Source organism: Nerophis ophidion, linkage group LG03, assembly GCF_033978795.1.
Source record: "Nerophis ophidion isolate RoL-2023_Sa linkage group LG03, RoL_Noph_v1.0, whole genome shotgun sequence".
NCBI lineage: Eukaryota > Metazoa > Chordata > Actinopteri > Syngnathiformes > Syngnathidae > Nerophis > Nerophis ophidion.
The window spans coordinates 15,096,318-15,123,954 of record NC_084613.1 but is presented as its reverse complement, the minus strand read 5'-3'; the positions used below and the strand labels follow the sequence as shown (position 1 = coordinate 15,123,954).

Genomic DNA, 27,637 nt, shown 5'->3' with positions numbered 1-27,637 from the left:
AACAACAGCCCCTCCCCCAATCCCCTGCCGCCCCCCAGGCCGAAATATAAAACACTGGTGTGGACTCTGGCGAGCATGTCGTCAAGTGTGAGCTGCTGCAGATGCTCTCAGGTGAGAAACTTTTAATTTGAGTTCCGCGAAGGAAAACACAGCTGCTGTCGCCGCGGCAACCGGTGGGCGTCGTCATCGTTGTCATGGCGTCGTGCGGGATGTTTGACATTCTTCCCCGTTCGCTTTTCTGCCGCGTTGTTTGAGATCGTATGACCAACTGTTTTTACATTTGAGGTCTCATTGGCACTTCCAAGGCATTAGATGGCAGGGCTAACTTAAAAGCTGTTTTTTCCAGGAAGCTGAATGTGTTCTGTTGCGCCCCACAAAGTATTTACACCGTAAGCCTTGCACGTATTACACAGCGGATGTGTGACTTTAACGTGCATCTTGGTTGGGGTTTGTCTAACCAAATTTGGAAGTGTTGAATCGCCATGTAAAACCGCTAATGGCAAATCCATCCATACATCCATCCATTGTCCACCGCTTGTCCTTTTTGGGGGGAAATCCATAATCAGCTAAATTAGCATCAAGCTACCCACATTTTGGAAGAGTGGAGCCCTACTTGACGTTGGAGCATTTTCTACCAAGATTACTTGCTTTGTTGGTGTGCAAAACATCTGTATGTATGAATGAATGAATGTGTGTATGTATTATGTACGTATGTATGAATGAATGTAATGAATGTATGTATGTGTGTATATATGTATGTATGTATGAATGAATGTATGTGTGTATATATGTATGTATGGGTGTATGTATGAATGAATGAAAATGTGTGTGTGTGTGTGTGTGTGTGTGTGTGTGTGTGTGTGTGTGTGTGTGTGTGTGTGTGTGTGTGTGTGTGTGTGTGTGTGTGTGTGTGTCTGTACGTATGTATGTATGTATGTATAAATGAATGTACATACGTACGACTGTATATATGAATGAATGTATGTGTGTATATATGTACGTATGGGTGTATGTATGAATGAATGTATATGTATGTATGTATGAATGAATGTATGTGTGTATGTATGAATGAATGTATATGTATGTATGTATGTATGTATGAATGAATGTGTGTGTGTATATAAGTATGTATGGGTGTATGTATGAATAAATGTGTGTGTATATGTAATTATGAATGAAGTGTGTATATATGTACGTATGTATGCATGTACGTATGTATGTCTGTATGTATGATTGAATATATGTGTGTATATATATACGTACGTATGAATGAATGTATGTGTGTATATATGTATTCATGTACGTATGTATGCATGTATGAATGTATGCATGTATATTTGTATGTATGTATGAATATAATAATGTATGTATATATTTATGTATGTGTGTATGTGTACATACATATGTATGTATGCATGAATGTATGTATGTATGTATGAATTCATGTATGTGTGTATACTTGTATGTATTTATGAATAAATATACGTAAGTATGTATGAATGAATGTGCGTGTGTATGTATATACGTATGTATGAATGTATGTGTGTATATATGTACGTATGTATGAATGTACGTACGTATGAATGTATGTATGAATGAATGTGTGTATATATGTACATATGAATGTATGTATAAATGAATGTATGTGTGTATATATGGAAGTATGTATGAATGAATGTACATATGTCTGTATGTATGTAGTATGATTGAATACATGTGTGTATATTTGTACATATGTATGAATGAATGTATGTGTAAATATGTATATATATGCATGTACGTGTGTATGTATGTATGTATATATACGTATATATTTGTATGTATGCATATATATATATATTAATGTATGTATGTGTATATATGTAGGTATGAATGAATGTATGTATGCATGCATGTATGTATGAATTAATGTGTGTGTGTATACTTGTATGTATTTATGAATGTACGTATTTAGGTATGTATGTATGAATGTATACATATATATATACGTATATATGTATATGTATGCATGTACATATGTATGTATATATATATGTATGTGTGTATATTTGTATGCATGTAGGAATATTTTAATGTATGTATGTGTATATATGTATGTACAACTGACTGTATGTATGTATGAATTAATGTATGTGTGTATACATACATATAAATACATATGTATATGTATTTATGAATGAATGTACATATTTCTGCATTTAGTTATGTATGTATAAATGTATGTATGTATTTATGAATGAATAAATGTATGTATGTATGAATAAATGTACCTATGTATGCATGTGTGTATGTATGTTCGTACGAACAAACGGACAAATCAGTATATGTATATATGTATGTACATTATATTAGTCTCCCAGTATGTGCGGGAGCCAAAGTAGGGCCCAGCGGCTCAGAAAGCCCAACCCAAAAAGCCCAACCCAAAACAACAGGTGCGGTACCGAGGGAACACGGGACCATTGGCCCCACGGAGGCAACCTGACCGGTGACAGGGTTCCCAGAACCGGGGCAAGCGGCAGGCTTTAGACACATGCGTCCGGCAGAGGACGAGGCACGGGAGAAGCCGGAGACAACCAACCCCCAAGCCAGCGAGAGACCACACCCCACATAAGAAGAAAACAGGAGTAGCCCACAGACTCTCCACAGTCCCCACCCCAGGGGGAGCACTAATTGTAGACACTTCCTGTCCCTCACCTTTAATGGACCTTGTGGAAACGTGCATTTGTTCCAAATCGAAGCATCGGATGGCGACTAATGTTTGCATAACGCCATGTTCCTCATACGTGCAGACGTGAACTCGTACGAGGACGACGGAGAGGATGAGATGGACGACTGCGTCATCCAGCGCAGCATCCACCAGGCCTGCCAGGAAGCCTTCCTCAAATCACCTGCCAGGTACGCCGGGACCTAGCAGGCCACGTTGTGCCACACCTGACCGCTCTTCTCCCGCCGACAGCTTGGCACCGCCCACCGCCGAGAATCTGCGAGTGCTGGCGGCCATCGAGCAAGGTAGGAGACGCCCGCCCCGCCCCCGGCGTTATTTACCTCATGCTGCCTGTTCCCATGGCGACCAGGCGAGGCGTCCACGCTGAGGGACATGCTGAGACACGCTCGCGCCTTCGCCGAGACGGACAGTCGGGGATGGCTCCCCCTCCATCGAGCCGCTTCCCAGCCCAATGCCGAAGTCCTGGAGACCGTCTTGACACGTGCGTCAATCAAATTCACGTTAAAGTTTCAAAATGGCTACCGTAGCTTTTGAGGTTTGGACACGCCCTGAGCGGGTCACTCAAAGAGGAACGTAAACAGGGCGGCCATCTTGGAAAGGTCTCAAACTGACTTCCTGTGGCATTCCAGAACATTCTTATGGGGAAACATTTTTTTTACAGTAAAGAAAACTGACAGATCAGTTGCCTGAATTTTACTGTAAAAAAAAAAAAAAAATTAAAAATAAAAAAAAGTTCTGTGATGAGGTGGCGACTTGTCCAGGGTGTACCCCGCCTTCCGCCCGATTGTAGCTGAGATAGGCGCCAGCACCCCCTGCGATCCCGAAAGGGAATAAGTGGTAGGAAATGGATGGATGGAAAAAAAAAGTTTTTATAAACGCATCATTCTGTGCAAAAAAACACCTTGAATTTAAGGTTGAATTCTGCTGACTCGGCTGCCTTTTTTTTGGATGATGGATGGATGGATGGATGGATGCATTAATGTGTGCATTAATGGACAGATAATTGTACGTGTGAAAGGATAATTGTTTGATGGGTGGATGAACAGATGAATGAATGAATAGATGATGGATGAATGGATGGATGGATGGATGGATGCATTTATGTATGCATTAATCATAAATAACTGCAATGATGATGGGTGGATGGATGGATGAATGTATAAATGGATGGATGCATTAATGTGTGCATTAATGGACGGATAATTGTACGTGTGAAAGGATAATTGATTGATGGGTGGATGAACAGATGAAGGATGGATGGATGGGTGGATGCATTTATGTGTGCATTAATGGACAGATAATTGTAAGTGTGAAAGGATAATTGATTGATGGGTGGATGAACAGATGAATGAATGAATAGATGATGGATGGATGATGACCGATTATGATGCATGTATGTATGCATTAATCATAAATACATGTAAGGATGATGGATGGATGGATGGATAGATGGATGCATTAATGTGTGCATTAATGGACAGATAATTATACGTGTGAAAGGATAGATGTTTGATGGGTGGATGAACAGATGAATGAATGAATAGATGATGGATGGATGGATGGATGGATGGCTGATGGATGGATGGATGGATGCATTTATGTATGCATTAATCATAAATAACTGTAATGATGATGGGTGGATGGATGGATGAATGTATGGATGGATTAATGTATTAATGCGTGTATTAATGGACAGATAATTGTACGTTTGAAAGGATAATTGATTGATGGGTGGATGAACAGATGAAGGATGGGTGGATGGATGGATGGATGGATGGATGGATGGATGGATGCATTTACGTGTGTATTAATGGGCAGATAATTGAAAGTGTGAAAGGATAATTGATTGATGGGTGGATGAACAGATGAATGAATGAATAGATGTTGCATGTATGTATGCATTAATCATAAATATATGTAAGGATGATGGATGGATGGGTGGATGGATGGATGGATGGATGGATGGATGGATGTATGGATGCATTTATGTGTGCATTAATGGACAGATAATTGTAAGTGTGAAAGGATAATTGATTGATGGGTGGATGAACAGATGAATGAATGAAAAGATGATGGATGGATGATGACTGGTTAGGATGCATTTATGTATGCAATAATCATAAATAATTGTGTGTGTGAAAGGATGATGGATGGATGGATGATGACTTTTAGTAGGATGCATTTATGTATGCATTCGTCATAAATAACTGTAAGGATGATGGATGGATGGATGCATTTATGTGTGCATTAATGGACTGATAATTGTAAGTGTGAAAGGATAATTGATTGATGGGTGGATGAACAGATGAATGAATAAATAGATGATAGCTGGATGGATGGATGATGGATGCATTAATCATAAATAATTGTGAGTGTGAAAGGATGATGGATGGATGGATGATGACTGGTTAGGATGCGTTTATGTGTGCATTAATCATAACTAAATGTAAGGATGATGGATGATGGATGGATGGATGGATGGAAAGATGGATGGATAGATGGATGGATGCATTGATGTGTGCATTCATAGACGGATAATTGTAAGTGTGAAAGGATAATTGATTGATGAGTGTATGAACAGATGAATGAATGAATAGATGATGGATGGATGGATGGATGGATGGATGGATGGATGGATGATGACTGGCTAAGATGCATTTATGTATGCATTAATCTTAAATAATTGTGAGTGTGAAAGGATGATGGATGAATGGATGATGACTGTTAGGATGCATTCATGTATGCATTATTCATAAATAACCAAGGATGATGGATGGATGGATGGATGGATGGATGGATGCATGTATGTGTGTATTAATGGACAGATAATTGTAAGTGTGAAAGGATGATTGATTGATGGGTGGATGAACAGATGAACGAATGAATAGATGATAGATGGATGGATGGATGATGACTGGTTAAGATGCATTTATGTATGCATTAATCATAAATAACTGTAAGGCTGATGATGGATGGATGTGTGAAAACACTAATAGATGAATAAATGATGGATGGATGATGGTTGGATGCATTTACGAGTGCATTAATGTATAAATAATTGTAAGTGTGAAATGATAATGGTTTGATGGATGAATGAACACACTGATGACGGATGGTTGAATGCATTTATGTATGCAGTTGATGGATAGTTAAATGTGTGAAAGGATAATGGTTTGATGGATGGATGAACAGGCTGATGGATGGATGAATAGATGATGGATGGTTGGATGCATCTATGTGTGCATTAATGGATAGATAATCGTAAGACTGAAAGGATAATTGTTTAATGGATGGATGAACACATGAATGAATGAATGAATGGATGATGGATGTATGTCTGGTTGCATGCATTTATGTGTGCATTAATGGAAAGATAACTGTAAGTGTGAAGGGATAATGGTTGGATGGATGAGTGGTTGAATGCATTCATGTGTGCATCGACGGATGAATACTTATAAGAGTGAAAGGATAATGGTTTAATAGATGGATGGATGACTGGTTGGATGGATGAATTGATAGTGAATGGATGGCTGGTTGGATGCATTTATGTGTGCATAAATGGAAAGATGATTGTAAGTGTGAATGGATAACGGATGGTGAATGGATGATGGTTAGGTGGGGGGATGACGAGTTGGATGCATTAGTGCATGCATGGATGAATATTGCAAGTATGGATGGAAGGTAGGTTGGATGAGTGCATGACTAAGTATGGAAGGATGGATGACGGATGGCCGGATGAGTGCATTACTGCATGAGTAAATGAATGAATACTGCAAGAATTGGACTGTAAAAATAATTAATGTGCATAATTTGATGTAAAAACATTTAAAATGTCAGATTAAATCCAGAAAAATGTTTGTTTTTTACTTGTTACATTTTCATTTTTATAAATTGATAAACTTGCTGAGATTGTGCAGGAGAAGATGTCTTAGTATGTACTGCACATTCCCAGCTTCCTTGAACGCAGCATCCGTCCATGACGTTATGAGTCATGCGTTCAACACGCTAAATATTCCCTGCAGGATTCCACACGTGCATCTTTTTGTTCCTGCGGGACAGCTGACTCAGCAAAAATAACTAATGATTCATATCTAACAAAACACACACACACACACACACACACACACCCCTTCGACCGGTATAGCTCGGTTGGTAGAGTGGCCGTGCCAGCAACTTGAGGGTTGCAGGTTCGATTCCCGCTTCCGCCATCCTAGTCACTGCCGTTGTGTCCTTGGGCAAGACACTTTACCCACCTGCTCCCGGTGCCACCCACACTGCTTTAAATGTAATTTAGATATTGGGTTTCACTATGTAAAGCGCTTTGAGTCACTAGAGAAAAGCGCTATATAAATATAATTCACTTCACATAATTCACTATATCAGGGGTAGGGAACCTATGGCTTGCGAGCCAGATGTGGCTCATTTGATGACTGCATCTGGCTCTCGGATAAATCTTAGCTGACATTGCTTAATATGATAAGTAATGAATAATTCCACTTGTAATCACAGTGTTAAAAATAATGTTCAAAATATAAAACATTCTCATGCATTTTTAATCCATCCATCCGTTTTCTACCGCACCCGTTTAAGAATTTGCGTTAATGGTAAGACGTTATTTATTTATTCTTGGTGCGACTTGTCCAGGGTGTACCCCGCCTTCCGCCCGATTGTAGCTGAGACAGGCGCCAGCGCCCCCCGCGACCCCAAAAGGGAATAAGCGGTAGAAAATGGATGGATGGATAGATTCTTGGTTAGTGTGAGGCTTGCCCTCCTGGGGTTTGTCTGACCACCAAGGACCAACATGAGAGCCTGTTTCAGGGTTACTATATTGTTTTATTTTTCAATAAGTCTCTCAGTTGCTTTCCAGCAATTGTATTTTTCTCTTTCGTTTTCGCTCACGCTCTGGCTCCAGCCCCAACCCAGTCCCTCCTCCTGGCTGCTGCTTATAACAGAGTGACAGGTGATTAGATAACAAGGCCCAGGTGGGCCATCTACGCACCTGTTGCTGATTTCGAGGCCGGTCCTGGCACACCCCAGTTCGCTGCAGGCCAGCAGGCCACGCCCCCCTCCACAGTTAGCTCGAGAATAACAATGTTATTACAAAGAATGAAAGACCTATAACACTATAAATGTTGGTCTTACTTAAAAATGCACGCGTTTTGTTTTGTTTAGTGTAAAAAAAAAAATTATATGGCTTGAAAATATTTGTCTTTTTGGCTCTCTCTGCCAAAAAGGTTCCTGACCCCTGCTTTATATGTTTGTGTGTGTGTGTCAGGCGGGGGGCTGAACCTGGAGGAGAGGACGGGGGTGGGCGGAGAGACGGCACTCACCTTGGCGGTCAAAGGCGGCCTGGCGAGCAACGTGAGCGCCCTGCTGGCGCGCGGGGCGTCGCCGCACGCCACCAACGCCACCAACGAGTCTCCCCTGTTGCTAGGTAACCAACTCGCTCCGCCCCCTGTCACTAACCGAACCGCGAGCACAAGTCAGCGTGTCTCTTCCACGAGGTCAGCGGTGAGGGCGGGGTCGTACGCGATGGCGGCGGCGCTGGTGTCGCACGGCGCCTGGGTGGAGCAGGTGTGCCGGAAGAAGTGGAGCGCCGTGCACGAGGCGGCCAAGGCGGGTCTCGTGGAGGTCCTGATGCTCCTGCTGAGGAACGGCGGCCGCGTCAACCAGAAGGACGTCACCGGCGTGACGCCGCTGGCCGTGGCCGCCGAGCACGGACACTTCGCCGTCATGGAAATTCTGCTCAACTGTGGTGAGTTTGGAGGCGTTTCCGCCGAGACGGCGGTCATGTGTGTCAGTTTCAAACACTGTTGACATCTGTTAAACAGACAAGAAGCAAGGAGTTAAACAGAGACACAATTCAATTTAGCTCATTAAGGAGAAACATCTGGGCTGTACTCTTTGTACTAGGGGTGTGCGGAAAATATATTTGAAAACGTTGTGCGATTCAGAATCGATTCTCATTTTTTAAAAATCAATTTTTAAAATTTTTTTTTTATCAATCCAACAAAACAATACACAGCAATACCATAACAATGCAATCAAATTCCAAAACCAAACCTGACCCAGCAACACTCTGACCTTCAATAAACAGAGCAATTAGATTAGATTAGATTAGATAGTACTTTATTTATTCCGTCAGGAGAGTTCCTTCAGGAAAATTACAATTTTCAGCACAATCCCATTCAAGATCAGACAAACATTACAGGGAGACAGAACAGGATCGCTGACGGGTCTGCCGACTTCCAGCGCCCCTTACAAAAAAGATGACATACAGGTAAACAAGGGGGGGAGAATAGAAGATTAAAATAAAAAAATCGGTCTTAGCCTGGGCCCTGGAGTGGGGGTGCAGACTGAGGCCAAGGGAAAAAAAACAAAAAAAACAACAACAACTCATAGCCATAGTACACATCCCTCTTCCATGTGTGTAAGAGGGAAACATCAAACATCAAAGAACACAGAGGACATTAAAGACATTAAAGCAGCAGATACAAGCAGACACTTCTACATACAGCTATGAATAAAAAGTAAAAGAAACATATCCACTGTGGTGGCCTCTGCGGTGTTCCACGCCATCGTCCGCTGGGGAGGAGGGAGTGTGGCCAGAGACAGAAGCAGACCCAACAAAGCAACCAAGACAGCCGACTCCACTCTCGGCCAGTGTCCAGTCCGCATGGATGAGCGAGGATACGTCCATTTGAGAGGAGACACAAACACGACACAGAACAAACCAAAAGTAGTGAAACAAAAATTAATATTATCAACTACAGTATCAATATTAGTTATAATTTCAGCATAGCAGTGATTAAAAATCCCTCATTGACATTATCAGTAAACATTTATAAAAATGAAAAAAAAAAAGAACAATAGTGTCACATAAGCTTGACAACACACTGTGTCCAAAGTTTTCACAAAGATAAAATAAGTCATATTTTTGGTTTGTTTAATAGTTAAAACAAATTTACATTATTGCAATCAGTTGATAAAACATTGTCCTTTACAATTATAAAAGCTTTTTTTTTTGTTTTAAATCTTCTACTCTGCTTGCATGTCAGCAGACTGGGGTAGATCCTGCTGAACTCCTATGTATTGAATGAATACAGAATCGTTTTGAATCGAAAAATATCGTTTTTGAATCGAGAATCAAATCGAAAAAAATCGATATATTATCGAATCGTGACCCCAAGAATCGATATTGAATCGAATCCAATCGCAGCCCTACTTTGTACAGTCTTCCACCACGCTCTGACAAAAGGATTACACGCCTCCTATTTTATTTGGACGTTCCCTGATTACATGGCAACAGCTGTTTCTAAAGGAAGGGGGTCGTAAACTGCCGTTGCCCTCGGTCACAAAACATTTCAAAGAAAAGGTGCCTGGAGGGAGGTCAGGTCAGGTTGTAGATCTCCGGTCAAGACAAAATCTTCCTGTGGATTACAGTAGATCAAAGAAACCGACGCCCTCATGTCGCTTCCCAGCCTACACAGTGGAGTTTAAAAGCCTTTTGATTGGTAAGATCAAAGACAGCTTTTGTCTGCTCGCCGGGAACTCATGGAAACACAAAGTTTTGTGAGAACTTAGATACATTTATTCTGACAATGTGACCACCCCGGAGCAGAGCGATAAAATTTTCTAGAGCATTCCAGCTGCGTTCAAGATGGCAGAAACGGCGCCACACGCTGGACCCGGGAGAAACTGCCACTTGATTCTTCTTCTATGGTGTCCAGGTAGCAGAGTCAACGCTCAGGCTTGCAACGGCGAGAGTGTCCTGTTGGATGCCGCCGGCACAGGAAACACTTCCTGCATCCAACTGCTGCTGGACAACGGAGCCGACCCCAACCTGGCCAGCGCCAACGGCCACCTGCCCATCCACAAGGCCGCCTACGCCGGACACTACGAGTGAGACTCTGACCTTTGCATGTTGGATGTGTGCTTGGATGGAGGGAAGTGTGGACGCGAATACAGCTGGATGGATGAATGGATGGATGTATTAATGGATGGGCGGATGGACGTACGGAAAATGCAGTAGGATAGCTGGATGGATGATGTATTGGCAAATACAGATGGATGGATGGATGAATGAATGGCTAGATGAATGATGGATGGATGGAAGTATGGCAAGTACAACAGGATAGCTGGGTGGATCTATGAATGGATGGATGGATGAATGTATTGGCGAATACAGGTAGATGGATGGATGAAGGGATGGGTGGATGTATACAGCAGGATGGATGATGGTTTGTTGGGTGCATTGGCAAGTACAGCTGGGATGAATGATGGATGGATGGATGGATGGATGGATGGTTGGGTGAGGGGTGGATGGATAGATGGTTAGGTGGGTGGGTGGATGGATAGATGAATGGACGGATAGACGGTGAGGGTGGGTTGATGGATAAAGGGATGGATGATGGATGGACAGTTGGGTGGGTGGATGGATGAATGAAGGGATGGACGTATTGGTGAATACAGCTAGATGGATGGTTGATTGGAGGGATGCATTGCGAATTCAGCTAGATGGATTATGGCTGGTTGGATGGGTGGTTGGTTGGATGGACGTATGTCAGTATAGCTGGATGGATGATGGTTTGTTGGGTGCATTGGCAAGTACAGCTGGGATGAATGACGGATAGATGGTTAGGTGGGTGGGAGGATGGATAGATGAATGGACGGATAGACGGTGAGGCTGGGTTGATGGATAAAGGGATGGATGATGGATGGACAGTTGGGTGGGTGGATGGATGAATGAAGGGATGGACGTATTGGTGAATACAGCTAGATGGATGGTTGATTGGATGGATGCACTGCGAATACATCTGGATGGATGCCGGATGGTTGGATGGGTGGTTGGTTGGATGGACATAGTGGCAAATACAGTTGGATGGATGGTTGTTTGGATGGATGTATTGCGAATACAGCTGGATGGATGATGGATGGTTGGATGGGTGGTTGGTTGGATGGACATAGTGGAAAATACAGCTGAATGGATGGTTGATTGGATGGATGTATTGAGAATACAGCTGGATGGATGATGGATGGTTTGATGGGTGGTTGATTGGATGGACGTATGTCAGTATAGCTGGATGGATGGATGTATTGGCGAATACAGCTGGGTGGATGATGGATGGACAGTTGGGTGGGTGGATGGATGAATGAAGGGATGGATGTTATTGGTGAATACAGCTTGATGGATGGATGGATGGTTGATTGATTGAATGGACGTATTGTGAATACAGGTGGATGGATGATGGATGGTTGGATGGGTGGCTGATCGGATGGACATAGTGGAAAATACAGCTGAATGGATGGTTGAATGGATGGTTGATTGGATGGACGTATTGTGAATACAGCTGGATGGATGATTGATGATGGATGGATGGATGGATGGTTGGGTGGGTGGTTGATTGGATGGACGAAGTGGCAAACACAGCTGAATGGTTAAATGGATGGTTGATTGGATGGACATATTGCGAATACAGCTGGATGGATAATGGATGGTTGGTTGATTGGATGGACATAGTGGCAAATACAGTTGGATGGATGGTTGATTGGATGGATGTATTGCGAATACAGCTGGATGGATGATGGATGGTTGGATGGGTGGTTGGTTGGATGGACATAGTGGAAAATACAGCTGAATGGATGGTTGATTGGATGGATGTATTGCGAATACAGCTGGATGGATGATGGATGGTTTGATGGGTGGTTGATTGGATGGACGTATGTCAGTATAGCTGGATGGATGGATGTATTGGCGAATACAGCTGGGTGGATGATGGATGGACAGTTGGGTGGGTGGATGGATGAATGAAGGGATGGATGTTATTGGTGAATACAGCTTGATGGATGGATGGATGGTTGATTGAATGGACGTATTGTGAATACAGCTGGATGGATGATGGATGGGTGGCTGATCGGATGGACATAGTGGAAAATACAGCTGAATGGATGGTTGAATGGATGGTTGATTGGATGGACGTATTGTGAATACAGCTGGATGGATGATGGATGATGGATGGATGGATGGATGGTTGGGTGGGTGGTTGACTGGATGGACAAAGTGGCAAATACAGCTGAATGGTTGAATGGATGGTTGATTGGATGGACGTATTGCGAATACAGCTGGATGGATAATGGATGGTTGGTTGATTGGATGGATGTTTTGGGAATACAGCTGGATGGATGATGGATGGTTGATTGGATGACATGTTGGCAAATACAGCTGAATGGATGGTCGAATGGATGGAGGTATTGTGGATACAGCTGGATGGATGATGGATGGTTGGGTAGGTGGTTGATTGGCTGGACGAAGTGGCAAATACAGCTGAATGGTTGAATGGATGGTTGATTGGATGGACATATTACGAATACAGCTGGATGAATGATGGATGGTTGGTTGATTGGATGGATGTATTGCGTATACAGCTGGATGGATGATGGACGGTTGGATGGGTGGTTGGTTGGATGGACATAGTGGCAAATACAGCTGAATGGATGATGGATGGTTGGTTGATTGGATGGACGTACGTCAGTATAGCTGGATGGATGGATGTATTGGTGAATACAGCTGGATGGATGATAGATGGACAGTTGAGTGGATGGATGGATGAATGAAGGGATGGATGTTATTGGTGAATACAGCTTGATGGATGGATGGATGAATGATGGATGGTTGATTGAATGGATGTATTGTTAATACAGCTGGATGGATGATGGATGGTTGGATGGGTGGCTAATCGATGGACATAGTGGAAAATACAGCTGAATGGATGGTTGATTGGATGGACGTATTGTGAATACAGCTGGATGGATGATGGTTGGTTGGTTGGGTGGGTGGTTGATTGATTGGATGGACAAAGTGGCAAATACAGCTGAATGGTTGAATGGATGGTTGATTGGATGGACATATTACAAATACAGCTGGATGGATGATGGATGGTTGGTTGGTTGATTGGATGGATGTATTGCGAATACATCTGGATGGATGATGGATGGTTGGTTGGATGGGTGGTTGATTGGATAGACATAGTGGCAAATACAGCTGAATGGATGGTTGAATGGATGGTCAATTGGATGGGCGTATTGCAAATACAGCTGGATGGATGCCGGATGGTTGGTTGGGTGGTTGATTGGATGGAGGTACGTCGGTATAACTGAATCGATGGATGTATTGATGAATACAGCTGGATGGATGATGGATGGACAGTTGGGTGAGTGGCTGGATGAATGAAGGATGGACATGATGAATACAGCTGGATGGATGGTTGATTGGATGGATGTATTGTGAATACAGCTGGATGTATGATGGATGGTTGGATGGGTGGTTGATTGGATGGACATATTGGCAAATACAGCTGAATGGATGGTTGATTGGATGGACGTATTGTGAATACAGCTGGATGATGATGGATGGTTGGGTGGGTGGTTGATTGGATGGACGAAGTGGCAAATACAGCTGAAGCGTTGAATGGATGTTTGATTGGATGGACATATTGCGAATACAGCTGGATGGATGATGGATGGTTGGTTGATTGGATGGATGTATTGCGAATACAGCTGGATGGATGATGGATGGCTGGGTGGGTGGTTGATTGGATTGACATAGTGGCAAATACAGCTGAATGGAAGGTTGCATGGATGGTCAATTGGATGGACGTATTGCGAATACAGCTGGATGGATGCCGGATGGTTGGTTGGGTGGTTGATTGGATGGACGTACATCAGTACAGCTGGATGGATGGATGTATTGGCGAATACAGCTGGATGGATGATGGATGGACAGTTGGGTGGGTGGATGGATGAATGAAGGATGGACGTATTGGTGAATACAGCTGGATGGATGGTTGATTGGATGGACATTTTGGCAAATACAGCTGAATGGGTGGTTGATTGGATGGACGTATTTTGAATTCAGCTGGATGATGATTGATGGTTGGGTGGGTGGTTGATTGGATGGACGTATTGTGAATACAGCTGGATGATGATGGATGGTTGGGTGGGTGGTTGATTGGATGGACGAAGTGGCAAATACAGCTGAAGCGTTGAATGGATGTTTGATTGGATGGACATATTGCGAATACAGCTGGATGGATGATGGATGGTTGGTTGATTGGATGGATGTATTGCGAATACAGCTGGATGGATAATGGATGGTTGACTGGATTGACATAGTGGCAAATACAGCTGAATGGATGGTCAATTGGATGGACGTATTGCGAATACAGCTGGATGGATGCCGGATGGTTGGTTGGGTGGTTGATTGGATGGACGTACATCAGTACAGCTGGATGGATGGATGTATTGGCGAATACAGCTGGATGGATGATGGATGGACAGTTGGGTGGGTGGATGGATGAATGAAGGGTGGACGTATTGGTGAATACAGCTGAATAGGTGGTTGATTGGATGGACGTATTTTGAATACAGCTGGATGATGATTGATGGTTGGGTGGTGGTTGATTGGATGGACGAAGTGGCAAACACAGCTGAATGGTTGAATGGGTGGTTGATTGGATGGACGTATTGCGAATACAGCTGGATGGATGCCGGATGGTTGGTTGATTGGATGGACGTACGTCAGTATAGCTGGATGGATGGATGTATTGCCGAATACAGCTGGATGGATGATGGATGGACAGTTGAGTGGGTGGATGGATGAATGAAGGGATGGACGTTATTGGTGAATACAGCTGGATGGATGATGGATGGTTGGTTGATTGGATGGACATATTGGCAAATACAGCTGAATGGATAATGGATGGTTGGTTGAATGGATGGATGTAGTGGCAAATCGAGCTGAATGGATGGTTGAATGGATGGACATATTGCGAATACAGCTGGATGGATGATGGATGGTTGGTTGATTGGATGGATGTATTGCGAATACAGCTGGATGGATAATGGATGGTTGATTGGATTGACATAGTGGCAAATACAGCTGAATGGATGGTCAATTGGATGGACGTATTGCGAATACAGCTGGATGGATGCCGGATGGTTGGTTGGGTGGTTGATTGGATGGACGTACATCAGTACAGCTGGATGGATGGATGTATTGGCGAATACAGCTGGATGGATGATGGATGGACAGTTGGGTGGGTGGATGGATGAATGAAGGGTGGACGTATTGGTGAATACAGCTGAATAGGTGGTTGATTGGATGGACGTATTTTGAATACAGCTGGATGATGATTGATGGTTGGGTGGTGGTTGATTGGATGGACGAAGTGGCAAACACAGCTGAATGGTTGAATGGGTGGTTGATTGGATGGACGTATTGCGAATACAGCTGGATGGATGCCGGATGGTTGGTTGATTGGATGGACGTACGTCAGTATAGCTGGATGGATGGATGTATTGTCGAATACAGCTGGATGGATGATGGATGGACAGTTGAGTGGGTGGATGGATGAATGAAGGGATGGACGTTATTGGTGAATACAGCTGAATGGATAATGGATGGTTGGTTGAATGGATGGATGTAGTGGCAAATAGAGCTGAATGGATGGTTGAATGGATGGACATATTAGCAAATACAGCTGAATGGATAATGGATGGTTGGTTGAATGGATGGACATATTGGCAAATACAGCTGAATGGATGAAGAATGGTTGGTTGAATGGATGGACTTAGTGGCAAATAGAGCTGAATGGATGGATTATGGATGGATGGCTATTGTAAATTCAAGCCCACCTAATTAAAATGGTGTTGGCTCCTCAGAGCGTTGAAGCTGCTCATCCCGCTGACCAGCAAGGCGGCCATCAAGGAGGCGGGGCTAAGTCCTCTCCACACGGCGGCAGAGGGCGGCCAGAGCGGATGTTTGCAGCTTCTGTTGTCGCGAGGCTTCGACGTCAACTTCCGCATGAGCAGCAGGAAGTCAGAGAACTACCGCGACATGAGGAGGAGCGCTTTGTACTTTGCCGTTTCCAACGGCGACGCCGAGTGCACCAGAGTCCTGCTGGCGGCGGGGGCCAAGACCGACCTGGACCCTCTCTGCTGCCTCCTGGTGGCCGTGCGCTCGGGACGCTACGACATGGTGAGGCTGCTGCTGGACGCCAAGGCGGACGTCAACTGTCACTTTGGCGTGGTGAGCGACACTTCCTTCCCCACCGCGCTGCAGTACTGCCTGAAGGACCAGGTGATGATGAGGATGCTCCTCAACCACGGCTACCAGGCCGAGAGATGCTTCCGCTGTCACCACGACAACGCCTGCCCCGGAACGGAAGAGGTGGAGGACAAAATTCCTGTGAGTGGATTTTATTGTTGCAACAGGAGAACTGTGACGGCCAATCACACGCATGGACACGGTGTCAGTCTCGTGTCAGTCATGTGTCAGTCATGTGTCAGTAAAATGTCAGCCAAGTGTCAGTTATGTGACAGTAAAGGATCAGTGATGTGACAGTCATGTGTCAGTAAAATATGTCTCAGCCATGTGTCAGCCAAGTGTCAGTCATGTGTCAGTCATGTGACAGTAAAATATAAATCATGTTTCAGTCATGTGTCAGTAAAATATCAGTCTTGTGTCAGTCGTGTGGCAGTAAAATATAAACCATGTTTCAGTCACGTGTCAGTAAAATATCAGTCTTGTGTCAGTAATGTGTCAGTGATCTGTCAGTAAAATATCAGTCTTGTGTCAGTCGTGTGGCAGTAAAATATCAGTCTTGTGACAGTAAAATATCAACCATGGGTCAGTAATGTGTCAGTAAAATGTCAGCCAAGTTTCAGTCATGTGTCAGTAAAATATGTCTCAGCCATGTGTCAGTCATGTGACAGAAAAATATAAATCATGTCAGTCATGTGTCAGCAAAATATCAGTCTTGCGTCAGTGATCTGTCAGTAAAATATCAGTCTTGTGTCAGTCATGTGACAGTAAAATATAAATCATGTTTCAGTCATGTGACAGTAAAATATAAATCATGTTTCAGTCATGTGTCAGTAAAATATCAGTCTTGTGTCAGTCGTGTGGCAGTAAAATATAAACCATGTTTCAGTCACGTGTCAGTAAAATATCAGTCTTGTGTCAGTAATGTGTCAGTGATCTGTCAGTAAAATATCAGTCTTGTGTCAGTCGTGTGGCAGTAAAATATCAGTCTTGTGACAGTAAAATATCAACCATGGGTCAGTAATATGTCAGTAAAATGTCAGCCAAGTTTCAGTCATGTGTCAGTGAAATATGTCTCAGCCATGTGTCAGCCAAGTGTCAGTCATGAGACAGAAAAATATAAATAATCTGTCAGTCATGCGTCAGCAAAATATCAGTCTTGCGTCAGTGATCTGTCAGTAAAATATCAGTCTTGTGTCAGTCATGTGACAGTAAAATATAAATCATGTTTCAGTCATGTGACAGTAAAATATCAGTCTTGTGTCAGTCATGTGTCAGTAAAATATCAGTCTTGTGTCAGTCGTGTGACAGTATAATATAAATCATTTTCAGTCATGTGTCAGTAAAATATCAGTCTTGTGTCAGTAATGTGTCACTGATCTGTCAGTAAAATATCAGTCTTGTGTCAGTCGTGTGTCAGTAAAATATCAGTCTTGTGACAGTAAAATATCAACCATGGGTCAGTAATGTGTCAGTAAAATGTCAGCCAAGTTTCAGTCATGTGTCAGTGAAATATGTCTCAGCCATGTGTCAGCCAAGTGTCAGTCATGCGACAGAAAAATATAAATCATCTGTCAGTCATGTGTCAGCAAAATATCAGTCTTGCGTCAGTGATCTGTACGTAAAATATCAGTCTTGTGTCAGTCATGTGACAGTAAAATATAAATCATGTTTCAGTCATGTGACAGTAAAATATCAGTCTTGTGTCAGTCATGTGCCAGTAAAATATCAGTCTTGTGTCAGTCGTGTGGCAGTAAAATATCAGTCTTGTGACAGTAAAATATCAACCATGGGTCAGTAATATGTCAGTAAAATGTCAGCCAAGTTTCAGTCATGTGTCAGTGAAATATGTCTCAGCCATGTGTCAGCCAAGTGTCAGTCATGCGACAGAAAAATATAAATCATCTGTCAGTCATGTGTCAGCAAAATATCAGTCTTGCGTCAGTGATCTGTCAGTAAAATATCAGTCTTGTGTCAGTCATGTGACAGTAAAATATAAATCATGTTTCAGTCATGTGACAGTAAAATATCAGTCTTGTCAGTCATGTGTCAGTAAAATATCAGTCTTGTGTCAGTCGTGTGACAGTATAATATAAATCATTTTCAGTCATGTGTCAGTAAAATATCAGTCTTGTGTCAGTAATGTGTCACTGATCTGTCAGTAAAATATCAGTCTTGTGTCAGTCGTGTGACAGTAAAATATCAACCATGGGTCAGTAATGTGTCAGTAAAATGTCAGCCAAGTTTCAGTCATGTGTCAGTGAAATATGTCTCAGCCATGTGTCAGCCAAGTGTCAGTCATGCGACAGAAAAATATAAATCATCTGTCAGTCATGTGTCAGCAAAATATCAGTCTTGCGTCAGTGATCTGTACGTAAAATATCAGTCTTGTGTCAGTCATGTGACAGTAAAATATAAATCATGTTTCAGTCATGTGACAGTAAAATATCAGTCTTGTGTCAGTCATGTGTCAGTAAAATATCAGTCTTGTGTCAGTCGTGTGACAGTATAATATAAATCATTTTCAGTCATGTGTCAGTAAAATATCAGTCTTGTGTCAGTAATGTGTCAGTGATCTGTCAGTAAAATATCAGTCTTGTGTCAGTCGTGTGTCAGTAAAATATCAGTCTTGTGGCAGTAAAATATCAACCATGGGTCAGTAATGTGTCAGTAAAATGTCAGCCAAGTGTCAGTCATGTGACAGTAAAGTATCAGTCATGTGAGTCATGTGTCTGTAAAATATGTCTCAGGCATGTGTCAGCCAAGTGTCAGTCATGTGACAGAAAAATGTAAATCCTCTGTCAGTCATGTGTCAGTAAAATATCAGTCTTGCGTCAGTGATCTGTCAGTAAAACATCAGTCTCGTGTAAGTCGTGTGGCAGTAAAATATCTAACATGTGTCAGTAAAATATCAGTCTTTTGTCAGACATGTGTCATTGATGTGACAGTCAGGTGACAGTCACGTGTCAGTAAAATATCAGTCTTGTGTCAGTCATGTGTCAGTAAAATTTCAGTCTTGTGTCAGTCATGTGTCTGTAATATGTCAGTCATGTGACAGTCATATGTAAGTCACGTGACAGTCACTTGTCTGCCACTTGACAGTCATGTGTCAGTAAAATATCAGTCTTGTGTCAGTCATGTGTCAGTAAAATTTTAGTCTTGTGTCAGTCATGTGTCTGTAATATGTCAGTCATGTGACAGTCATATGTAAGTCACATGACAGTCACGTGACAGTCATGTGTCAGTCATGTGTCAGTAAAATATCAGTCTTGTGTTAGTCATGTGGCAGTAAAATATCAGTCTTGTCAGCATGTGTCAGTCATGTGTCTGTAATATATCAGTCATGTCTGTCAAGTGAAAGTCACTTGTCAGCCATGTGACGGTCATGTGTCAGTCACGTGTCAGTCATGTGTCAGTAAAATATTAGTCTTGTGTCAGTCATGTGTCATTAAAATATCAGTGATGTTTCTGTCATGTTTTGGCCATGTGACAGTCATGTGACAGGATGTTTGACCTCCACAGTTTTGTGACTTCATGAGCTTGTGCTGCCTGGTCCACCTGGCTGGAGGTGTGGTCAGGACTCTGCTGGACTACTTGGACCAGGTCCACATCTGCTCCAAGCTCAGACACGTCTTGGAGAAACAGCCTGAGTGGACGCAAATACTGGACATTCTGCGTGAGTCACTTGGTCTTTCTTTTGGGACTCGGCAGCAGTGAGGTGCACACGACCTCGTATGTTTGACACGTGTCTTCAGTCCTTCATGTCTCCCTAGTCCTAGTCCTCTGGGGTCCGTGTCCTAGTTCTCATGTGGCAATGCTTAACTTCATCTAAACATGTAAGTATTACATGTTATTCAATCAATCAATCAATGTTTACTTATATAGCCCTAGAAAAAAACTCAACCCAATGGTATGACAATGAGAAACCTTGGAGGGGACCGCAGATGTGGGGACCCCCTCCTCCCTGGGCGACCTGTGCAATGGACGTCGAGTAGATCGAGCATAATATTGTGAGAGTCCAGTCCATAGTGGATCTAACATAATAGTTTGAGTCCAGTCCATAGTGGATCTAACATAATAGTAAGAGTCCAGTCCTTAGTGGATCCAACATAATAGTGGGAGTCCAGTCCATAGTGGATCCAACATAATAGTGACAGTCCAGTTCATAGTAGATCAAGCATAATAGTAAAAGTCCAGTCCTTAGTGGATCCAACATAATAGTGAGAGTCCAGTCCATAGTGGATCTAACATAATAGTGGGAGTCCAGTCCATAGTGGATCCAACATAATAGTGGGAGTCCAGTCCATAGTGGATCCAACATAATAGTGGGAGTCCAGTCCATAGTGGATCCAACATGATAGTGGGAGTCCAGTCCATAGTGGATCTAACATAATAGTGAGAGTCCAGTCCATAGTGGGGCCCGCAGGAGATCATTTTGAGTGGAGACAGGTCAGCAGGGCAGAGAAGTCCCCAATTGATGCACAGATGAGTGGTCCACCCTGGGTCCCAACTTTGGACAGCTTGCAGCTTCATCCGTGGTCACCGAATCCGGCAAAAGAAACGGCAAATCAACTGGTCTAAAAAGGAGGTCTATTTGAAAGCTAGAGTATACAAATGAGTTTTAAGGTGAGACTTAAATGCTTCTACTGAGGTAGCATCTCGAACTGTTACTGGGAGGGCATTCCAGAGTACTGGAGCCTGAATAGAAAACGCTGTATGGCCCGCAGAATTTTTTGGGGCTCTGGGAATCACTAATAAGCCGGAGTTCTTTGAACGCAGATTTCCAGAGCCCCACAGATTTCTTACCAGGACATATGGTACAATACAATCGGCAAGATAGGATGGAGCTAGACCGTGTAGTATTTTATACGTAAGTAGTAAAACCTTAAAATCACATCTTAAGTGCACAGGAAGCCAGTGCAGGTGAGCCAGTACAGGCGTAATGTGATCAAACTTTCTTGTTCTTGTCAAAAGTCTAGCAGCCGCATTTTGTACCAACTGTAATCTTTTAATGCTAGACATGGGGAGACCCGAAAATAATACGTTACAGTAATCGAGACGTAACAAACGCATGGATAATGATCTCAGCGTCGCAAGTGGACAAAAGGGAACACATTTTAGTAATATTATGGAGATGAAAGAAGGCCGTTTTAGTAACGCTTTTAATGTGTGCCTCAAAGGAGAGAGTTGGGTTGAAGATAATACCCAGATTCTTTACCGTGTCGCCTTGTTTAATTGTTTGGTTGTCAAATGTTACAGTTGTATTATTAAATAGAGGTCGGTGTCTAGCAGGACCGATAATCAGCATTTACGTTTTTTTGGCGTTGCGTTGCAAAAAGTTGGCGAACATCCATTGTTTAATTTCATCAAGACACGCCTCCAGCTGACTACAGTCCGGCGTGTTGGTCAGCTTTAGTGGCATGTAGAGTTGGGTGTCATCAGCATAACAGTGAAAGCTAACACCGTATTTGCGTATGATGTCACCTAGCGGCAGCATGTAGATGCTGAAGAGTGCAGGGCCAAGGACCGAACCCTGGGGAACTCCACACGTTACCTTAAGGTAGTCCGAGGTCACATTGATATGGGAGACACACTGCATCCTGTCAGTAAGATAAGAGTTAAACCAAGACAGGGTTAAGTCTGACATACCAATTCGTGTTTTGATACGTTCTAATAAAATATTATGATCGATGGTATCGAAAGCAGCGCGAAAATTAAGGAGCAGCAACATAGATGACGCATCAGAATCCATCGTTAGCAATCGATCATTAGTCATTTTTGCGAGGGCTGTCTCCGTGGAGTGAGTGATTGATTGATTGATTGATTAATTGAATCATGTATAAGTAGATTGCACGCTACAGTACATGTTCCGTACAATTGACCACTAAATGGTAACACCCCAATAATTTTTTCAAATTGTTTGACTTCTTTTTTATCCTCTTGCTCACCTTCCCGTTTACAAACCCCGTTTCCATATGAGTTGGGAAATTGTGTTAGATGTAAATATAAACGGAATACAATGATTTGCAAATCATTTTCAATCCATATTCAGTTGAATATGCTACAAAGACAACATATTTGATGTTCAAACTGATAAATATTTTTTTTGTTGCAAATAATCATTAACTTTAGAATTTGATGCCAGCAACACGTGACAAAGAAGTTGGTAAAGGTGGCAATAAATACTGATAAAGTTGAGGAATGCTCATCAAACACTTATTTGGAAAATCCCACAGGTGTGCAGGCTAATTGGGAACAAGTGGGTGCCATGATTGGGTATAAAAGCCGCTTCCCAAAAAATGCTCAGTCTTTCACAAGAAAGGATGGGGTGAGGTACACCCCTTTGTCCACAACTGTGTGAGCAAATAGTCAAACAGTTTAAAGAACAACCTTTCTCAAAGTGCAATTGCAAGAAATTTAGGGATTTCAACATCTACGGTCCATAATATCATTAAAAGGTTCAGAGAATCTCGAAAAATCACTCCACGTAAGCGGCATGGAAACCAACATTGAATGACCGTGACTTTTGATCCCTCAGACGGCACGGTATTAAAAACAGACATCAATCTCTAAAGGATATCACCACATGGGCTCAGGAACACTTCAGAAAACCACTGTCACTAAATACAGTTGGTCGCTACATCTGTAAGTGCAAGTTAAAGCTCTACTTTGCAAAGCGAAAGCCATTTATCAACAACACCCAGAAACGCCGGCGGCTTCGCTGGGCCTGAGCTCATCTAAGATGGACTGATGCAAAGTGAAAAAGTGTTCTGTGTTCTGACGAGTCCACATTTCAAATTGATTTTGGAAATATTCAGCATCTTGTCATCTGGACCAAAGGGGAAGCGAACCATCCAGACTGTTCTAGGCGCAAAGTTCAAAAGCCAGCATCTGTGATGGTATGGAGGTGTATTAGTGCCCAAGGCATGGGTAACTTACACATCTGTGAAGGCACTATTAATGCTGAAAGGTACATACAGGTTTTGAAACAACACATGTTGTCATCCAAGCGCCATCTTTTTCATGGACGCCCCTGCTTATTTCAGCAAGACAATGCCAATCCACATTCAGCACGTGTTACAACAGCGTGGCTTTGTAAAAAAAGAGTGCTGGTACTTTCCTGGCCCGCCTGCAGTCCAGACCTGTCTCCCATCGAAAATGTGTGGCGCATTATGAAGCGTAAAATACGAAAGCGGAGACCCCGGACTGTTGAACGACTGAAGCGCTACATAAAACAAGAATGGGAAAGAATTCCACTTTCAAAGCTTCAACAATTTGTTTCCTCAGTTCCCAAACGTTTATTGAGTGTTGTTAAAAGAAAAGGTGATGTAACACAGTGGTGAACATGCCCTTTCCCAACTATTTTGGCACGTGTTGCAGCCATGAAATTCTAAATTAATTATTATTTGCAAAAAAAAAAAAGGTTTAGGAGTTTGAACATCAAATATCTTGTCTTTGTAGTGCATTCAACTGGATATGGGTTGAAAAGGATTTGCAAATCATTGTATTCCGTTCATATTTACATCTAACACAATTTCCCAACTCATATGGAAACAGGGTTTGTAAATTGAATTAAGAGGACTTAAAGGAAACTAAATGAGCTTAAATATAGTTACAAACGAGGCATAATGATGCAATATGTACATACAGCTAGCTTCAATAGCATGTTAGCATCAATTAGCTTGCAGTCATGCAGTGACCAAATATGTCTGATTAGCACTCCACATAAGTCAATAACATCAACAAAACTCACCTTTGTGCATTCATGTGAAACGTTATAAGTTTGGTGGACAAAATGAGACCGAAAATGAAGTGGCATAAAACACGTCCTAGAAAGTCGGAGAAAGTTGTACATGTAAACAAACTACGGTGAGTTCAAGGACCGCCAAAACTAGTAAGACAAAACGGCGCTCGATGAATACTCGAATCAGTGAAGCATGTTGAATACAAACAGTGTGCTTTATAACAATTAGGGAGGTTTGTGTCATGTTTGTCCTCAAACAGAAACCATTTTTTATACATTTTTGAAAAAGCTCCAGAAAGCCACTAGAGCGGCGCTAAAGAGCTGCAGGTTGCCGACCCCCGACCTGAACGTGTACTTCATGTTTAGTGACATCCATCCATGCTAATTCTTATTTTTACAGTTTTTTTCCCCAAACTCCGTTGTATGTTATATTCTTCTGACACCACCAGATGGCAGTATTAGTGTCCACATAAGTGGCCATAAGACCCCAATTCAGTAGTGTACACAATTTTGGAAATAAGATTAAAAAAAAGGTGCTCTCTAAGCCTTTAGAGGTTTTTAAAAATGGTTGAAAATGAAACTTTGGCAGACAATCCAGCATGAACTATTTTAGCACCAACATATTCAGGGTTTGGGCTTTTGAAAAAGAGAGAAAAGAAATGAAAAAAAAACGAATGAGAGGTTAAATAAAAAAAATTTAAAAAACACTTCCTGTCTCAATATTGACGTGTCCACCTTGCTCTCCAGGCAGTCCTCGCTCCCTGGGACACCTGTGCAGGTTGTCCATCAGAAGACGTTTGACCCTCAAGAGGCTCAACAACACAGAGGTCATGAACTCTGACCTGTTCCCTCCCGGCCTAAGAAGTTTCATCCTGTACCGCGACCTTGACCTCTACAAGGACAAATATTGAATGGTGATGATTTTTTTCTACATCTGTCAAGTTTGTGCTCGTCCACGGCGTTAGTGCAAGTGTTAGCGGGGGCGGGGCTTATAGTGGAGTTAAAAAAAAAAAGTATCCTTCACGTCTCGTTTTACCGTGTTCACTTTTTTGAAGTTTGCCTAAAACCCCCGATGAAGCCTCAAAGAGGTCAAAGGTGAAAGTGCTAACCTCGTTTCAATGTGTGATGAATGCTAATGAGGTCATGAATATTCATAGCCTCTTTATTGTTTGTTGTGGAAAATGTGACATCATCAGCAGGTGAGGGCTACTAATAGTACCTGTGTGTGTGTGTGTGCGTGTGTGTGTACTTGCGTATGTTTGTATGTGTGTGTCTGTGTGTGTACTTGCATATGTTTGTATGAGTGTGTCTGTGTTTTTGTGCGTGTGTACTTGCGTATGTTTGTATGTGTGTGTGTCTGTGTACTTGCGTATCTTTGTATGTGTGTGTGTGTACTTGTGTATGTTTGTATGTGTGTGTCTGTGTTTTTGTGCGTCTGTGTGTGTACTTGCGTATGTTTGTATGTGTGTCTGTGTTTTTGTGCGTCTGTGTGTACTTGCATATGTTTGTATGTGTGTGTCTGTGTGTGTACTTGCGTATGTTTGTATGAGTGTGTGTGTGTTTTTGTGCGTCTGTGTGTGTACTTGCGTATGTTTGTATGTGTGTGGGTCTGTGTACTTGTGTATCTTTGTATGTGTGTGTTTGACTGTGTGTGTGTGTGTACTTGCGTATGTTTGTATGTGTGTGTCTGTGTTTTTGTGCGTCTGTGTGTACTTGCGTATGTTTGTATGTGTGTGTGTGTCTGTACTTGCGTATGTGTGTACTTGCGTATGTTTGTATGTGTGTGCGTGTCTGTACTTGCGTATGTGTGTACTTGCGTATGTTTGTATGTGTGTGCGTGTCTGTACTTGCGTATGTGTGAGTGTGTCTGTGTTTTTGTGTGAGTACTTGCGTATGTTTGGATGTGTGCCTGTGTGTGTGTGTATGTATATAGTGTTTGCATGTATGGGTGTGTGCAGGATTGTGTGTGTGTGTGTTTACGTGTGTGTGCGCGTGTTTGTATGTATGTGTACATGTATGTTTGTATGTAATATACAGATACTGTATGTCATACATACGCAGTGCAATATACAGATACTGTATGTTGTACAGACACAGTTTACTATACATATAATACACCAAAATGAGTAATTATACATATAGTTTGGATATAATGAATGTGTTTTGCCCACGGTCCAGACTTGATGAGTGCGTACAAATAAGTAAAAGTACAAATACTCACCTGATGAAGACGGAGATCACGGAACAGGAAGTGGTTTCCAGAGCGACACCGCTCCCTGGTGGTCTTTTATCCACACGGCAGGAAGTAGCCCCAAGACAACAAGCCAGACTGTCCTCCTGTTCTATGGTTATGTGTGAGTGACGGCATCATAAAAAAGCCAAAGAAAAAGCTCAACACACCTGGCGTAGCAGTAGTTTAATAGGAGTTGTGTTCGCCCATTTGCTGCCCCCTGCTGGTCACTGCTTCACTTTCCTTCTTTGTTTTTGAACTTGATTGAATGACTTTCAGGTGGCAGACATGAAGATGAATTCACAAATTACATTTTGGCAAAGTATTTCCATTGTTTGTTGTATCAGACTGAACTTTTCTTACCGTTTTGCTGTGAAATAAAGTTTTTCCTTACCAACTGCAGGATTATGTGTAGTAAAATCGGCATGAATAATTATATTAAAAAGGCACTCGGCATGATTTGTCCTGTTACCGCACATTAAGAGTTGACCATATTGACTGTCGTTCCAGCAATGACCACTGGATGGCGCCAAAGCACAAGCGCAGCTTACGACATTGCTTGGAAACACACGTGTGAAGAAACATCTCGTGTTTACAAGTCTGAAAAGGAGCAGGAAGAAGCAGAGCATTTTTCGTAATAATAATATTTATAATAATAATTCATCGTTGACATTTTGTCATTGAAGATTTTTAAATGCTACCATTTTGTGATTGGGAGAGAAGAGAAGAAACAATGTGTTGCAGACTTAAAAGAAAACATAATAATAATGATAATAATGATACAATAGACAAATAAATAAGGATGAATAGTTAGAAGTGACAGAAGTATTATGTCTG

General features: G+C 42.3%; 1 protein-coding gene across 3 annotated transcripts; it reads left to right on the top strand.

The window, feature by feature from the left end:
* On the top strand, positions 1 to 27,198 carry asb15a (ankyrin repeat and SOCS box containing 15a). Of its 3 annotated transcripts, XM_061894368.1 has the most exons (11): positions 1 to 111; positions 2,790 to 2,895; positions 2,957 to 3,009; positions 3,075 to 3,206; positions 8,001 to 8,159; positions 8,235 to 8,480; positions 10,456 to 10,627; positions 16,445 to 16,760; positions 16,845 to 16,970; positions 20,349 to 20,502; positions 25,318 to 27,198. In XM_061894368.1, exons 1-11 carry the CDS (start codon positions 102 to 104, stop codon positions 25,479 to 25,481), a joined length of 1,638 nt encoding a protein of 545 aa, XP_061750352.1. In that variant the 5' UTR covers positions 1 to 101; the 3' UTR covers positions 25,482 to 27,198. The 3 variants fall into 3 exon arrangements, with proteins under 3 accessions (XP_061750352.1, XP_061750353.1, XP_061750350.1); XM_061894369.1 differs by having other exon boundaries at positions 16,445 to 16,970; positions 25,322 to 27,198; XM_061894366.1 differs by having other exon boundaries at positions 16,445 to 16,970.
* Positions 27,199 to 27,637: the final 439 nt, after the last annotated feature.

Excerpts from the sequence above, each read along its gene's own strand:
- asb15a (XM_061894366.1), top strand. Across the intron at positions 2,896-2,956 it reads TTCCTCAAATCACCTGCCAG|CTTGGCACCGCCCACCGCCG; the intron begins GTACGCCGGGAC and ends TCCCGCCGACAG. Across the intron at positions 8,481-10,455 it reads GGAAATTCTGCTCAACTGTG|GTAGCAGAGTCAACGCTCAG; the intron begins GTGAGTTTGGAG and ends TATGGTGTCCAG.